Source organism: Stenella coeruleoalba (genome assembly GCF_951394435.1).
Source record: "Stenella coeruleoalba genome assembly, chromosome: 1".
NCBI lineage: Eukaryota > Metazoa > Chordata > Mammalia > Artiodactyla > Delphinidae > Stenella > Stenella coeruleoalba.
The window spans coordinates 181,591,510-181,609,185 of NC_137169.1; the positions used below are offsets into that span (position 1 = coordinate 181,591,510).

The following is a 17,676-nucleotide window of genomic DNA, read 5'->3' on the forward strand; positions in this document are numbered from 1 at the left end:
CATATACCATGATCAAGTGGGATTTATCCCAGGGATGCAAGCCTTCTTCAATATACACAAATCAATCAATGTGATACACCATATTAAAAAACTGAAGAAAAAAAGCCACGTAATCATCTCCATAGATGCAGAAAAAACTTTTGACAAAATTCAACACTCATTTACGATAAAAACTCTCCAGAAAGTGGGCATAGAGGGAAGCTACCTCAACATAATAAAGGCCATATATGACAAACCCACAGCAAACATCATTCTCAAAGGTGAAAAACTGAAAGCATTTCCTCTAAGATCAGGAACAAGACAAGGATATCCACTCTAGCCACTATTATTCATCATAGTTCTGGAAGTCCTAGCCATGGCAATCAGAGAAGAAAAAGAAATAAAAGGAATACAAATTGGAAAAGAAGAAATCAAACTATCACTGTTCGCAGATACATAGATAACCCTAAAGATGCCACCAGAAAACTACTAGAGCTAATCAATGAATTTGGTAAAGTTGCAGAATACAAAATTAATGCACAGAAATCTCTTGCGTTCCTATACACTAACAATGAAAGATCAGAAAGAGAAACTAAGGAAATAATCCCACTCACCATTGTAACAAAAAGAATAAAACACCTAGGAATGAACCTACCTAAGGAGGTAAGAGACCTGTACTCAGAAGACTATGACACTGATGAAAGAAATCAAAGATGACACTAACAGATGGAGAGATATACCTTGTTCTTGGATTGGAAGAATCAATATTGTGAAAATGATTATACTACCCAAAGCAATCTACAGATTCAATGAATCCCTATCAAATTACCAATGGCAATTTTTACAGAACTAGAACAAAAATCTTAAAATTTGTATGGAGAACAAAAGACCCCTAATAGCCAAAGCAATCTTCAGGGAATAAAACAGCTGGAGGAATCAGACTCCCTGGCTTCAAACTATACTACAAAGGTACAGTAATCAAGACAATACGGTACTGGCACAAAAACAGAAATACGGATCAATTATACAGGATAGAAAGCCCAGAGATAAACCCACACACCTATGGTCAACTAATCTATGACAAAGGAGGCAAGAATATACCATGGAGAAAAGACAGTCTCTTCAATAAGTGGTGCTGGGACAACTGGACAGCTACATGTAAAAGGATGAAATTAGAACACTCCCTAACACCATACACAAAAATAAACTCAAAATGGATTCGGGCTTCCCTGGTGGTGCAGTGGTTGAGAGTCCGCCTGCTGATGCAGGGGACACGGGTTCGTGCCCTGGTCCGGGAAGATCCCACATGCCGCGGAGTGGCTGGGCCCATGAGCCATGGCCGCTGAGCCTGCACGTCCGGAGCCTGTGCTCCGCAACAGGAGAGGCCACAACAGTGAGAGGCCCGCGTACCGCAAAAAAAAAAAAAAAAAAAAGGATTAAAGACCTAAATGTAAGCCCAGACATTATAAAACTCTTAGAGGAAAACATAGGAAGAACACTCTTTGACATAAATCACAGCAATATCTTTTTTGACCCACCTCCTAGAGTAATGGAAATAAAAATAAACAAATGGAACTTAATGAAACAAAAGCTTTTGCACAGCAAAGGAAACTATAAAGAAGATGAAAAGACAACTCTCAGAATGGGAGAAAATATTTGCAAACAAATCAAGAGACAAAGGATTAATCTCCAAAATATACAAGCAGCTCATGCAGCTCAATATCAGAAAAACAAACAACCCAATCAAAAAATGGGCAGAAGACCTAAATAGACATTTCTCCAAGGAAGACATACAGATGGCCAAGAGGCACAAGAAAAGCTGCTCAACATCACTAATTATTAGAGAAATGCAGATCAAAACTACAATGAGGTATCACCTCACACCAGTTAGAATGGGCATCATCAGAAAATCTACAAACAACAAATGCTGGAGAGGGTGTGGAGAAAAGGGAACTGTACTGTTGGTGGGAATATAAATTGATACAGTCACTATGGAGAACAGTATGGAGGTTCCTTAAAAAACTAAAAATACAATTACCATGTGACCCAGCAATCCCACTACTGGGCATATACCCAGAGAAAACCATAATTCCAAAAGACAAATGCACCCCAAGGTTCATTGCAGCACTATGTACAATAGCCAGGTCATGGAAGCAACCTAAATGCCCATCGACAGACAGACAAATGGATAAAGAAGATGTGGTACATATATACAATGGACTATTACTCAGCCATAAAAAGGAACGAAATTGGGTCATTTGTAGTGGATGACCTAGAGACTGTCATTCAGAGTGAAGTAAGTCAGAAAGAAACAAATATCATATATTAACACATATATGTGGAATCTAGAAAAATGGTACAGATGAACCAGTTTGCAAGGCAGAAATAGAGACACAGTTGTAGAGAAGAAATGTACGGACACCATGGGGGGAAAGCAGAGCAGGGGGTGGTGGCAGTAGTGGTGGGATGAACTGGGAGATTGGGATTGACATATATACACTAATATGTATAAAATACATAACTAATAAGAACCTGCTGTATAAAAAAAATAATAAAATCAAATTTTAAAAAATATTGGCAACATTACCAAAAAATAAATAAATAAAATAATTTTTAAAATAAAAGAAAAAAATAAAAGTGAGAAAGTGTGAGGAGTGCAAGGCAGAGTCAGAGCGTGCAGGAAGTTACAGGATGTGTTCAGGACTTTAGTTTTTATTCTAATTGCAGGAAGCCATTGCAATCGGAGCTGTTGCACTGGAGAAGCTATTGGAGGGTTTTCAGCAAGTGAGAAAAAGGATGAGATAGTATCACATGTACATTATTGAAAGATTACTCTGGTTAAAATATGGAGAAAAGATGCAAGTGGAGCCAGAATAGCAAGAAGAGACCAAGTAGGAGGCTTTACCATAACCCAACCCTCTCCTTGCCATAGTAAATCAAGGGACACAGAGAGGGGCCAGGCTGGAAGCTACCAGTCTGTGATCAATTAATCTGCCATGGAATTGGGTCTCCTGATATAAGTAAATCCAAGCAATAGTCAGGTAAATTCAAAGGAAAGATTTGGAAGCCTGTTGCATTTGTCTTTTGTGGGTAGAAGGCAGGTGGTCTGCCGTGCTTAAGACCTTCCTCAGCAACTCTGCTTAAGATAGAGACACTCAAGCTGTCTACTGCTCAGTTAATTCTATGTGTTCATTGACTCCTTAAAGACTCTTGTTACCTCTCTACCTTGATTCCCACTGCTACCTCCTGAATGGGGTCTTACCTCCACTCTCACCCTCATCTAATTTGTTCTCTACACTACAGTGAGAATGATCTTTCTAAAAACTTGAGCTTAAAGTCCATCAGGACTCTTCATCCTGTTTCCTTCAGGAGAAGGTCCACCTCCTTAAATGGCATGATCCAGTCCCTCTTATCTCCCCAAAACTCTCCCTTATCCATCCAACCCAGCTCTTCCTCTTGTTGAGGAACTAAACCTGCAGTTTCCTATATAGGCCATGTTTTGCACAGACCTAGAACACCTCTCTTCCACCAGTTTGTGGTTAACTTCTACATCAGTTCCTAAATTAAGAAGCACTTTTTGATTAGCACTTGCTAATCTCTGCCCCATACCAGGCTCCACCACTCACCCTACCCTCACCAGCCCGAGAATTCATTGCATGCCCACTCCCATGTTTTGATCCCTCTCTATGTTTATCTCTTTTCCAGAGTACTTAGAACTTGGGGTTATATTGTTCTATTTCTTCCACCAGAGTGTCAGCAACCTGAAAGATGGAACTGTGTCTTCTTCTTCCTTGTATTCCAATCTGTTAGCCCAGTATTTAGACCCCCAACAGACACTTCCTATATGTTTGTTGAATAAATACACAAAAGAATGAACAGGTAAATGAACTGGAAGATGCTGTGAAGGAGGCTAAGGTGTTAGGTTTGACAGCCCATGTGGACTAAACAGATAACTTTTCCCTGTCCACAGCCTCAGACTCACTCTCAAAACCCTGCTACCCACAAACCCACTTCTGTGAAAAAAATGTAAGTGTGGGTGGCCAGAGGTGTGGAGCAGCACCCTTTTCTCTGCAGTTGCAGAGAGACTTGCTGAGGTTATTTTCAGAGAGAAACACTGATATCATGGTTTCGGTCCTGATGCTAAGGCCATTAAGAGTGGGCAGTGGGCAGATAACTTTCCAAAGCCATTAACTCTGACCACTTTAAAGACCACATTCAAGAACACAAAGCAAGTAAGGGACAGAAAGAGTCTCTCCTTCACTTCCAGCTGGCTGGGGGCTCTCCATGTGCACTGTGTGTCATATAGCTCACTTCCCTCTACTCAGCATTCAGCTTCCGGACGCCCAACCCAAACCAATTCCTGAGCAATTCTTCCAGTGAGTGCCCCAGCCCTGTTGAGCTCCCAATTACATCTAGAGATGCTTAACCATGAGACATTTCAGTGTACCGATCACTTGGCATTGCTTTCCTGTTAACATGGTAATCATCACAGCCTGCATTAAAAAAAAAACAACAACAAAAAAAGCAGGGGGGCGGGGGAAAAGAAGCCTCTTTGTCAGGCCAGACCCTAGTAATTGTATCAAAGGAGAAGGGAAGAAAAGCCTTCCAGTTTTTCTCTTCATCCTAAAATTTCTGCCTTGGGAAAAATTACTGGGATGATCTATGTTAGGATTAAAGGTGAGTTTTTGATGATATTAGATGAGATAACATCCAGAGAGCTAGGGATGCCTGAAAACTGCCCTATCTCTTAAAAATGTATGAAGCCACAGTATACACGCAATGAATAAAGCAGACTGGGAATCAGTGTATTCTTTATTATTAGCTAAGCCTGAGTCCAATAACCCCAGAGGAGAACCTAATGTTTAAAACTGGAACACAAGGCTTAAACTCAAGGATAGAGTCTCGTATCCCCTCTCACTCAATTTACATCTTGGGACCAGCCCACTCAAGACATGCTTACTGAGAAAGAGAGAGGGAAGGAAAGGGGGAGAGAAGGAAAAGGAGAAAGGGAAAGAAAATAAGGAAAGAGGGGAAGGAGGGGGAGAGACAGGCAGACAGACACTCGGTCTATTTATCCACCCTGCCATATGGATCTCAGCAGGGAAAACAGACCATCACACCCCTTGGGGCACAGTCTAGCTAACCAGCTCCACCTCTGCACTTGCTGAGGAGAGGGAAACATACTGGAGAAAGAGTAGAGTTCAAGTCCAGCTGGTCTTCAGGCTCATCTGAAGAGCTCTGGTGAAACACTGATTCCTGACACTTACCCCCCAGCATTCTGATTCAGTAGATCTGCTGCAGAACCCAGGAACCTGTATTTTAATAGTCCCTGGCTTGGGAACAATTAGTGAGCCTACTTCCTCTCCTCAGGTGAAAAGGAATAATGATCATGGATTGGTGGTATGAGGTAAAACTTCTACAGTGTTAAGGGTCGGAGGCGGGTGGAGAAGCGTGGTTTCACGATAAATGTCGTCTCCAAGTTCCCAAGATGTGAATATTGCCGCTGCGGATATTCTGCATAAGAAAAATACTTTTTATCATCTTTCCATTAATGCCACAGACTAAATTATGATAAGTGGAATCTCTAAACCACCAGGTGGCCTTGCCATTTGTCAAAGGTAAGGCAAGCACACCCAGCAACTATGCATCAGTCCCACACATCTGGTGAGTGCCTCCGCCGACCAAGTCCAACGTGAAGGCCCAGAAGGAAGAAAACACGACCCCTTCTCTCCCAAGGTGCACTCTGAGACCTTCAGCCCATCAGAACTTTTTTTTTTTTTTTTTTTTTTTTTGCGGTACGCGGGCCTCTCACTGTTGTGGCCTCTCCCGTTGTGGAGCACAGGCTCCGGATGCGCAGGCTCAGCGGCCATGGCTCACGGGCCCAGCCGCTCCGCGGCATGTGGGATCTTCCCGGACCGGGGCATGAACCCGTGTCCCCTGCATCGGCAGGCGGACTCTCAACCGCTGCGCCACCAGGGAAGCCCCCATCAGAACTTTTGACACTCCTTAGGTCACACTTTTTTCTTAAGTTGATTTTATTCCCGTTTTCTGACTTTATAAAAATGGATCCCTTTTTTAAAAAATTTTTTTTTTATTGAGGTACAGTTGCTTTACAATGTTGTTAGTTTCTGCTGTACAGTGAAGTGAATCAGCTATGTGTGTACATATATCCCCTCCCTCTTGGACCTCCCACCCTCCCCCATCCCACCCATCTCGGTCACCACGGAGCACAGAGCTGAGCTCCCTGCGCTATACAGCAGGTTCCCACTGGCTACCTATTTTACACATGGCATATGACCACCCTTCAGATATTTAAAAACTTCTCTCCTCCAGAGCAAACCATCTCATTTTCCTATATTTGGTTTTGGTAGTTCTACCTTTAAAGCAACTAATATGTTTGAGCCTTTAGAAAGTATCTGTAATAGAAAAATTAAATAATTGATCTTATTAATGTGAAGAAGCCTGTATAAGATTATTTATTTGTCTGTTCTAAAGTTTCATTTGGTTTTGTATGTGTATTTGGATGAGGTTGTCGTTTTGAGGTTTGGGAGAAGCTGTTCTGTGGAGGACATGTTGGATATTGGGAAGAAATTTGGGGTTCTGGCCCCTTTATGGTGCTGAGTTGATTCAGGAGAAAGGGCTATTAGCGCATAAGGTAGGAGTGAGCTGAAGACCAAGCATGTTTTGTATTGATCTAAAATGAGACACTCAGGCAGTGAGAAAAGAGGGGAGAAAGGAAGACAGACAGGATGGTTGCTCCAAAGATCCGCTAGAGAATGGCCTGGAAGCCAGGAAATAATCACTGTGCTCCCAAAGCAACAGGGAGAGAGAAGGCACTCACCCACACCTACCCCTGAAACGTAATTGGACCCTCTAGGAACAGGTGAAATCAGGAACTCTACCGAGATCTAGGACAGGCTGGAGATGAAAGTTGAGAGCTTTTCTGCAGCTATGAAGGAAATAGGTTTTGAGAGGGTTAAGATATTTAATGTGAACATAGAACTTTTTGAGGTAACTTTAACCTCTGAGGCTTTATATGCTTATAAGATAAATATAGATTTTAGTTAATCATTTGCCATCTGGACAGATATAGATCCACTAAACTGAATCATATGTTATATCCCGTTTTAGTAAAGTTCAAGGAGCACTTGACTCGGGGTCTGAAAACTTGAGTTCAAGTGAATGGAGGAAGTCGTGCGATCTTTCTGAGTATAGCTTCCTTCCCTGGAAAATAAGACTTCAATCTATAACAATCTGCCTTCCTCTGATGTTTCTTGCAAGAATTAAATGGAAATCAAAGCACACTTGGTAAAATACTAGTTCTATAGGAATATATTGTTATTCCCTGGTGTATGCCTGAAGCAGGCGGTGCCTTGTTCTAAACTACCTGAAATGCGAGTGACCCTTGACCATGGTGTGCAAGCAAGCTGGACCGTCCTTGTGCAAGAGGAGTTAACACATCTCCGAGAGGGGCCTTGCATAAAGTCTACCGAACCCCTACAACCTCCCCCTAACACAGGATGCTTCGGTGAGGTTGCTATGTTACCTCCCTTGTGTGGCATTATGCTGCCACTTGCTCTGGCCCACCGGCTGACTCTCCAAGGGCCCCCCCCCCCCCCCCGCCCCCAGCTCTGTCACACCTGCAGTGCACTAGTTCTGCCACTAGGGGGCACTGTAGGTCCCGTGAAGTCCCTACCCCACCTCTCTTCCTAGCTCTGCTACCCTTCAAGGATGCAGAACCACATCAACTGCACCACACTTTCCACTGACCCAGAGATCATATATTTACAGAGCACCCAAACCACTTTTCCTCCTGTGCCAAGCTCTGCCTTTAACTTGCTCCATCAGCTCCTGCAGTCCAGCAGAGCTCCTCCCATGGGACCTCTGCTTTCTGGCTTGCCTGTTAAGCATTAAAATCTGCCCTGAAGCTAAACTCTTCAAGACACATGATTTAAGCTTTTCTTTCAGCTAATTAGATATTGTTCTACAAATAGGGCTGTTCTCTCTGAAAGATGAGCAGCAATTTATTTCCTCTGCCCTCTCCTTAAACTTAAACTGAACTGTAAAACATGGCCATTTCATTGTTTAGTGCAATCAGGAGATTATTTTGCAGGAGGAATAGATATCCATCTTCTTGATAACGCTAAGCTAAGCTTGTTTGGGCACTCCGGCGGACAGCTGTGCTTAATCCCCCTTGTTCTTTTGAAAGGTGGACTCTGCGGTGTTTTAATGTGCTCCATGCTTCTGTAATCATCGCCTAAGTAACCAATTACTAGGTACATTAACATACCTTCACCCTTGGTGGACGAATATTTTTATTATCCCCATCTTTCTGATAAAAAGATGATGCCAGGAAGTCAGGCTATTTGCCTAAGCTGAACAAGTAGGTGAATGGGGGAGCCACACAGTGAACACAGCTCTTTGGTCCTCAGATCCTGTAAAGCTGTATACTGTCTGATAAACCCAACATCAGTTGAAAAGAGGGAATGCAAGATGATGCAGGATTCATACACAGATTCAGTGAGGATTTCTTACAGTTCTTGATGAAGTACCGTGAGACCTTCTAAACTGTTCTCTGATCCAAGGGGCTCTTATGCATAGTGGGAGGAAGGACCCTTTCCGGAAATTGCCTCTTTTCTTGTGCAGGGGGCCGGGTCTTCCCTCATCCTCAAGACTGTGCCCAGCATTTGATGAACGGAGACACTCTGAGCGGGGTTTACACCATCTTCCTCAATGGAGAGCTAAGCCGGAAGTTACAGGTGTACTGCGATATGACGACCGACGGGGGTGGCTGGATTGTGAGTACCTGCATCTGTTCTTCCTGCCCACCAGCATCGTGGATGCTTCAGTCCACCTGGCTCAGCACCCATCCATCTACACTTCACCATCCTCTGGCCATCCTTTCACCCACTCCCCTCATGCCCAACCTGGGGCTTTGCATTGTCCTCAGGGCCTTGCTCAGCAGCCCATAGGTTTGGTGAGGCAGAGGAAGGAATAAGAATATCGAGGCTGCAGTGGCCCGGCCCAGTGAGGCAGCCCCAGGAAAACTGCTCCTTCTGTGGGGATAGCTCGTGCAGGAGGGAAAGGGAGTAGTGGCTCAGAGAGGCCCAGGGGTCTTGCCTGATGAAGACTGTGGAAAAAATAAAGAAAGAGAGGAGATGAGTGCCCTGCAGGAGGAGGTGAGTCTCTATGGGGAGATGATTAGGATCTTTCTATTGGAGAATTGCATATGGTGGAGCAGATGAGGGGAAGAACCCGGATAGCCCCCTCTAGTTACCAAGGCCACCCCCGTCCCCATCCTTCCCTGGCCTCTCTGGTTCTTCCCCAGAGCTGTCCTAGCCTTCAGGGAGGAGAAGTGGTGGGGAAAAGAGAGACACCATTTCCTGTCACCACCCTCCTCCCATGTGTGATAGGGCAGTACAGAAAGAAGAGGAAGGGCAGCCTGGCGAATGGCCTCACACATCAGTACAGGCCACTACACAGATGGGCGAGTTCCGGCAGCCCGGCCAGGAAGCGGAGCAGCATTAGCTCAGTCAGGGCAGATGGAAACCCAGCCCCTTCACCACCCTCCTCCCGCGGATCCCTCCTCCAGCACCAACACACAGCGCTGGATTTTTCACAGTGCAAAATGGATAGTGGTTGAATGGAGTTACATGGTGGCTGTGCTCGTAACAGCCACTCTTGGGAAGCATTTGCTTTTATGTTTCTGACATATTTGTGCCTTCTTCTTAAAGCCTAATTGGAAATTGAAGTCGAGGCTGATGTATTGGAGGGTAAATGAAATTAGCACTTAAACAGTTCGGGAGGTGAATGACATGCAATTGCTTTGCCTGAAATAGGATGATGACAGCTCCTAGCTGATCTGAAGTTGGTCCCATTCTTCTGGTGAGAAAGGCTTTCTACTGCATTCTGTGGTGCAAAAAGATTAATTTGAGAGCCAAGCCTATTTCCCTTGACTCGTTGGGGGCTTTGTATCCTTTCTACGTTGCAGGGGTGCAAATAAGTGTCAATATTACACCCTGGCCTATTCATCAGGTGCCACTGCGCTTCAGAGAAGGGCTCTGAGCATCTCCTATGACTGCTGTGCAAATACCGAGCTCCGTACTGCAGTGGTGCTTAATCTGAGAACCTTTGTCACTGCAGATATAAAACCCAGTTATAGCAGTTTTACTCGTTAGAGTTTATTTTCCTTAGCATTTTCTTCATTTCCCCTCTTTCTCTTCACAGGTATTCCAGAGGCGGCAGAATGGCCAAACTGATTTTTTCCGGAAATGGGCTGAGTACCGCGTTGGCTTCGGGAACCTGGAGGATGAGTTTTGGCTGGGTAACGCCTCCTTTTTGTTTCCCTTGGAATGCAGCTCCAGTTCTTTGTCCATCTTTCTCCTCTCTTGTCCATCTGGGATTATCAGAAACCCTGTGTCCGTTGAAAAGCTGACAGCTCGTGAATTGCTTTCAGTACTTCTTGCTCTGTTAGGCTCCACTATTGATCTGTTTCTATCTTGTTGTGGTGTTTTCCTCTTTGCTCTGTCTCTTCCCATCCTCATTAATAGTCTCTTATGCTGATGGGTCTTGACATGAGGCAACTTTTACAAAGGGAGAGAGCTGCCTGGTGAGGGGAGGGGGCAGAGGGAGCAAAAGGACGGCTGGTCATCTCTCAGGAGCCAGACACCAGCCAGCCCGCCCGCAGGTCGGAAGAGAAATGAGACAGTCGCTTGGCTCTAGTTCCTTGGGAGAATGTTATTACTGACTTGGGACGGGAAAGGAAAAAACGAAAATGACATTAGAGGTGACCGGCAATTTCCTAGAGGTCTGACACAAGCAGGAGGTATAGCTTGAGAACCGAACTAGTGTGAGAAGGTAAACACACACCTGACCCAGGCAGATGGCAGTGAAGCCAATCCTAGAAAGCAGTAAATTTATTTTTCCCTGCGTCTCCCTCTTGGTTGGATTTTCACAGTGATTATAAAGGGAGGCAGGGGAAAGGTGGATAACTGTGTTCTGTATTCGTGGTCTCCTCTCTCTCTCCCCTGTCACTATCCCGCTTAGTCTCAACATCTTTCTCCTGGACGCTCATATAACAACCCCTCACTGGCCTTCCTGCCTCCTGGACCACCCATTGTCCACACGGCCAGGAGAATCATCTCCCTCATACCCAAATCTGAGCAACGGCCATAACCCCATTTGTGGAGCTTTTAAACCACTCCCCATCACCAGCACATGAAGACTAAACACCTTGGCTGTGGTACAAGGCCCTCGTCTTGGGCCTACGCCCCACCTCCAAGAGCCCTGCTGCTCTTCCCTGTGCCCCGCAACCGACACCAGACCCCAAGCACTTTTTTTATGGAAGTATAGTTGATTTACAATGTTTCAGGTATATATATATATATATATACACATACACACACACACACACACACACACACACATACACACACTTTTTAAGATTCTTTTCCATTATAGGTTATTACAAGATATTAAATATAGTTCCCTGTGCTATAAGTAAGTCCTGTTGTTTATCTATTTATATATAGTAGTGTGTATCTGTTAATCCCAAATTCCCAATTTATCCCTCCCCACCCCAAACTCCAAACCCTTACGATCACTCATGTTTCCTCTGCAAGGAACGCTCTGCCACCCAACTCTCCCCTCCCCCGTACACCTTGCTGTGCTCTGTGCATATTCAAAGGCCCAGCTAACCTCTTCTTCCTCCATAGGACCTATCCTACCCATTTTTCTCACCCTTTGCCTGTGGGAGAATTAGCTACTTTCTCTTCTGTGGTCCAAATCAGTGTCCATTTTCCTTTCTGTCTCTCTTGACTATACTATGGAAACTTCTTTCAGGGCTGGGACCAAACCATATTCATTTTTAACCTCATTACCTATCACAGTGGCCGGGGATAGTAGGTACCTAAAGTGTAGATAACAATCAATCCGTCAATCAGTCAATTAATAAGAATGTATTGAGTGCCTATTAGATGCCCAGATCTGTATTTGCTGTTGCACATAATAAAAAATATAAGGTAAAAATCACATAAAAACATTGAAAGACAAGTCAAGTAAACAGGAAAATATCCTTACCTTCTAAGAGTTTACAAACAGCTTGGGAGATAAGTATACAGCAGAGGAATCAATGTGCCCATAGCAGACAGTGCTCATGTTTCCCAAACCTCAGCTACAGTACACCACGTTCACAATTTTTACCATATCTGGGAAATATCTGAACTATCACGCACTTGAATTTTCTATATCTCGCTTGTTTTTTTAAAGAAATCTACGGTTTTGTGAAAGAGACTTTACAGCAGTGCCAAAAATGGAAAGCTAGTCATCATGTGCCATAAATAAAAGGGAGTCTCAAAAATAAATGCAATGAAAAGAAAACAGTATATATATTATTAAATGCCAGCTGTTGCTGTGTTGGTGGGACTAAAAATGGAGATTAGAAAGTGCTGGGTGTAAACCACAAAGTACAAGATCCAAACGGAGAGTTACCGTTAGGATCAGGGTTAAGGTTTCCCCTTAATCTATGAAGAAAAAGAGAGAATTTGGAAATATCTTTCTCCCTACCTGTCCAAAGTTATTTAGTCCTTATTCCCCAAATACTTCTCATATCATCAGAGATGGCCTCCCACATTGGGAAACACTGTACTAATCTATGAGCTACTGACAAGAAGGCTGCAGATACTCAGAGAAGGAAGAGTCAGCTTCCTGGAGAAGGCATTGAGGGATGAGTAAGAAGAATGCAGGAGGGAAGCACACAAGAAAAGAGGGAAGGCAGGGATCCTTTTGACATGTGCAAACGGGACAATGGAAAAACCATCCAACCAGAGCGAAGATGCAGCTCAGGGAAAGAAGAAAATGAGGGAAGGTGCGTTGAACAGAGGCGTGTTGTGGTACCTAAAGTGGGGAAGAGAAGGTTTGACTCAATGCCATAGGTAATAGGGAGCCGGGGAGGGCTCTTAAATAGAAGCCCGGCCTGGTGATGTGTAGTTCGGTGACAATACTCAGGTTAGGGGTAACACTCTGACCCATGGTTTATGTTGTAAGTTGGGTTCCCTAGAAGCAAAGCCTGAGACAGGGGCTCTTGTTCAAGTGATTTATCAGGGGGGTGCTCTCAGAAGGGGAATGAGGGAAATAGCATAGAGCCGGGGGAAAAAATGCAACAGTGTGATCTTGGTGGGAGATTAGCTTCAGTCTGATCCTCAGGGAAGCTCTGGAGCATAAACTGCTCCTCAGATTGGCCCCCAATGGGGCAAGCAAGGGGGCTGGGATTTGGTACCTCCTCATCAGGTATTGATGGAGGTCTGCCCCAAGGCATGGGGGAGGGAGCAGGTAACTTCCAGAGTAGAGCAACTCCTGTTCGGTCAAGGGCAATGATCCAAGAAGGAGGCAGCTGTGAGTTGTTGGCGGCTGGGGGCTATGTCCACTGTCCAGTTAAAGGGCATCTGGACCGTCTGTGATCTAACCAAACTCTCCAGATGTGTGCTGCCTCCTATTTCCACTTGCCTTTGAAGGACCATTCTTCCCCCTCTGACAATTCTCTCTTCTCTCTACTTCTTCACTGAGTTTTCCCCTATACATCTTATACTAGAAAACATGCTGTAACATCTCCCTTCTTCAAAATAAAAACAGTAAAAAATTAAAAAATAAAGGGCATCCGGGCAGGGCACCGCCAGGATCCACCATATCCGCGCAAGCACAAGCCTAGGGTATGAGCAACCCGGCACGCAGCAAATGGCAAACAGCTTTCGACATATAACTAACATAAAGCTTGAACTCTCAAACAGGACAGGGAAACAGAGAGATCGAGGTGACCCTCAGCCAGTCACTTCACTTCTCTGGACTTCAGCCTCCCTTTCCACAACACAAAGAGACTAGCCTAAATAATCTCGAGATTCCCTTCCATCTCGGCAGATTGTTTTATTCTAAGTCATGGTGTACTCTGATAGATATCAAATGTCACAGTAAAGCAACAGGACCCCAGTTCAGTAAGCAGGTAGAAATCAGGAGGACTCAGAGATCACCAGCAATGCAAGGGGAGTGGTTCAAAGTATGGGCAGGTAGTCAGAATCAGAAAGTCCCAGAGCACAGCCATCCAGGGCAGAGAGACAAGAAAATACATATGAGAAAATATCACCAAGGAAGAGCTGGGCTCTGCCTCACTCTGGACTCATGGGGTCTGCACCTTACAAGAATCTATTAGACCAAGGCCTGGGAAGCTTAGAGGCCAAGGAGAGAGTGGGTGAGGGAGGGTAACTGCCCAGAAAGATGAGTGAAGACGTAGCAGTGCAAGATATAGCAAGTAGATTAGAGAGAAAGGAACTGGAGTTAGGAGACAGGTGACAATATTCTCTGACCCAGTTATGGGAGCCTCAGGAGGGCTGGAGGCTGAGAGAACAAAGAGCAGTGTAATTAAAGGTGGATGGAACCCCCTCCCAGGCTACTAGGAGATGGTAGGATATCCTGGACCCCGAGGGTCTACTGTGAATTACTCTGATCAGTGTTTCTACCTCTTGCTTCCTATCACTCACACCCAAGAATTCACACCCATGTGATGCCTCTTGTCATCTTCAACTAACACCATAGTTTGGAGTGGGAGGTGGCGGGGGACAGGGCCCGGAATCTTGAGGCTCAGGGCTTGTCCGGTACTGGGTCATGACTAGATGGTAGGACCCCTGAGCTGACCTGCGGTGGGAACTCATCAGCAGAACTGGTCTGGTCTTTTTGCAGGAGGAAATTCAGTCTGGTAGGATCTGTTTGATAACAACCTGGGAAGGACTGAAGGCAAAAGCAATCCCAGTACCCCTCCTCTTTCCCAGAACATCTGTTTTGAGGCCACAGTCACATTTTGCTTCCCATTTCCAAAGCCACTGAGGCCAGGCTGACTGTGTTCTCTGCTCTCCTCCACAGGGCTGGACAACATACACGGGATCACGTCCCAGGGCCGCTACGAGCTGCGCATAGACATGCGTGACGGCCAGGACGCCGCCTTCGCCTACTACGACAAGTTCTCTGTCGAGGGCAGCAGAAGCCTGTACAAACTCCGCATAGGAGGCTACAACGGCACCGCAGGTACCTTGGCCCCGAGCAGCCCCCGAGGGCAGTGGGCGTGCAGCAGGACGGGGCCCCACGTTCTAGGCCTGAGCTGCAGAATTCCCCGCTAGCCAAGGAGGAGGGCAGAGGGCTGGCGCACTGCCTCTGGTCCACGCTGCCCCTCACCACTCAGGTGACCTGAAATCAATTTCTTAGGACTTCAGTTTCCTCATCTGGAAAATCTTAATAATGATGCCTGTCCTAGTTCACAGAGCAGTCAGGAAAAAAATGTGATAAATAGAGCGAAAGTGTTTTTAAAGTTAACAGAACATAGTACAACGTGAGGGTGAAGGATTATTTTTCTTGTCTAGATTAATCAACATAGACTCTTATCCAGTGACAGCATAATCATCTATTGTCCGGTAGAAATCTCCCCTGTAATGACATCTAGGAAAACCATCTTTGAACTAATAAAAATAAGACAGATCCCCCCCATTCTGAGCTCTACTCCCCTCCATCAGCAGTCACCATAACACCTCCATCAAGGAACACACAACAGCTCCTAAATGTTCCCCATGGGCCGCATTCCTTTTCATTCCTCCACGAGAACCCCACACGTGGTCACGTTTTCTGTACAGATTTTTATGGCACTTCCACTAAGTAGAGCAAAACCATCTCTATAAGCTCTGTTGCATTAATAGTTTTACCAGAACATAATATCCAGTCTGCTCCTTCGCCTTTGCCAATTTATTTCCAGGGTTCTCTTACAGCACATTTCCTAAAACCTGTTTTGCCAAATATTCCACTATTTGGTACATGGAGTTATTGGTCCTTTCATTAACTCCAATTATAGGGCTAAATGCTAGGATATAAATTTAGCAACATTTTTATAACTCTTGGAACTAAGAAGATCATCCAAGTGTTGCCTCTCCAACGACTGCATCTGCTCAGTTATTTCTCTGCTCAGCCAGGTGCTGTTACTCCAAAGAGGAGACACACTTTCCCTTGTTGTTTGTCACATGGGAGATCATTCCCAATGGCAATCAGACCTGCCCGAAGTGCCCCAACAGAAGATCCAATTTACCACACTTCGGGCATAAAATAGCCATTGAAATGGAGTGTATTAAACACAATATCAGACTAAATCATTGCAAAAATAACCTGGTACCAACCACTCCCTAAGATTAGAATCGTGCCTGCAGAAAAGCAGTTCTTATTTCTCCCACAGAAGGAGAAGCAAGCCCTCCCCCTTCCTTACGTGGCCTCCCTCCCTCCCTCCACGTCACCTGCTCCAGGCCTATGCTCTTACCTGTCTAACTTGGGCCCAGCTGCTGCAGCCTCTGTTGCAGCTCTATCTCGCTACTGGGCCCCATGGAGGTCATAACTGTTGGACTGCATTCTACTGTCATGTCTCAGAGGCAAGTCCCACCAACAATTTGGCCAATCATCATAAATTAATTGCAGTCTGACCTCTTATGTCATATATTCAGTTCATCTTCTTCAAAAGATGAGAAGCTAGGCTTATGTAGGCTGCCCCCTTCTCTGGGCAACTTCACACAATGGTTGTTCTTCCCAGGTTGGAAGGTCTCCAGGGAGGAAAAGCCCATTCTCTCTGGCATTTACTATTGCCCAAGTTCCCTGGCCTTTATCTTATATGTTGCTCGTTTTTACTGGCCCTTCTGGCAACAATCCATCCCCATGGCCTCCAATTCCAAGTTCAGCCCCTTCTCCCATCTCCGTTGTTCTCAAAGGCTACAAAAATCCAAGCCTCTAACCGGGACTCTAATTGGATTAGAACTGAAAATTCCAAGTCAAGTTATCAATAAAAGGTTGTTGAGCAACCCTTAAAAGTTCATTGTGTGAATTGTGAGGACTCAGAAGAAGCATAAGACATGACCTCTGCAAGAACTAAACATCCATTTACAAAAACAGACCATTAAGAAGCAACTCACCACAAAATGAATGGTACTCACTCCCTGTTTACCGGGCATTCAGAGAAGGGGGTTCTGGGTGGTTGAAAAAGGCTTCATGAAGGCAGTGGCGTTTGACTGGGATCCTGATGGTAAAGGAAACATTCCAGGGAAGGAAAATCCTGGGAGAGAAATCACAAAAGGAGCAGTTACCATGGAGGGAGGGAAAGTGCAAAGGGCCTGGCTGTCCAGGACAGGGTGTGAGTTCAGAAAGAATAAAAAGAAAGTGGGTGGAGCCAGGCCCTGAAGAGCCTTAAAACGGAGGGGGCAGAGGAGTTCTGTCTTAACATGGTGGGCAGTGGGGAGCCACGGTGGGTCCTGAGTGACACAATGGATGTGGGGTTTTAGGAAGATCAAGGTGACAGCCATAAATAGGATAAAGTAAATCTGAGTGAAGAACAGAGACCAGCTGGAGCTGCTGCATTAATCCTGGTAGGAGATCATAGGAGACTTGACTGATGTTAGAAATTAAGAGGAAAGTACAAATCTGAACAGCAGTTTGAGAGAGAAAAACCAAGACTTAGATAATGTACTGAATATACGAGGTGGATATACGAAGCAGAAATGGGAGGGGGAGCCAGATTTGGGAAGGGGACATAGACCAACATCAGGATCGTATCTGAGAAAGCAGAAAGCAACATCAGAGTGGAAGTGGGAGAGAACTGTTCCAAGGGAGTAATGAGGTCAGCTTCTAGAC

At 45.0% G+C, this 17,676-nt stretch overlaps 1 protein-coding gene and 1 long non-coding RNA gene across 3 annotated transcripts in view; one reads left to right on the top strand and one right to left on the bottom strand.

The window, feature by feature from the left end:
• LOC307178038 overlaps positions 1-17,676 on the bottom strand; it is a 367,206-nt gene that overhangs the window by 214,835 nt on the left and 134,695 nt on the right. For both annotated transcript variants that reach the window (XR_013825125.1, XR_013825126.1), the window contains exon 4: positions 16,962-17,101. This is a non-coding gene — a long non-coding RNA (uncharacterized lncRNA). The remainder of the gene's footprint in view (positions 1-16,961; positions 17,102-17,676) is intronic.
• Positions 1-17,676, top strand: part of TNR (tenascin R) — a gene marked incomplete at both ends in the record, with an annotated part of 83,042 nt that overhangs the window by 62,140 nt on the left and 3,226 nt on the right. Inside the window, 3 exons of the mRNA XM_079905642.1 lie at positions 8,626-8,777; positions 10,207-10,303; positions 14,887-15,048. Coding sequence (XP_079761768.1) covers positions 8,626-8,777; positions 10,207-10,303; positions 14,887-15,048 — 411 coding nt within the window. The remainder of the gene's footprint in view (positions 1-8,625; positions 8,778-10,206; positions 10,304-14,886; positions 15,049-17,676) is intronic.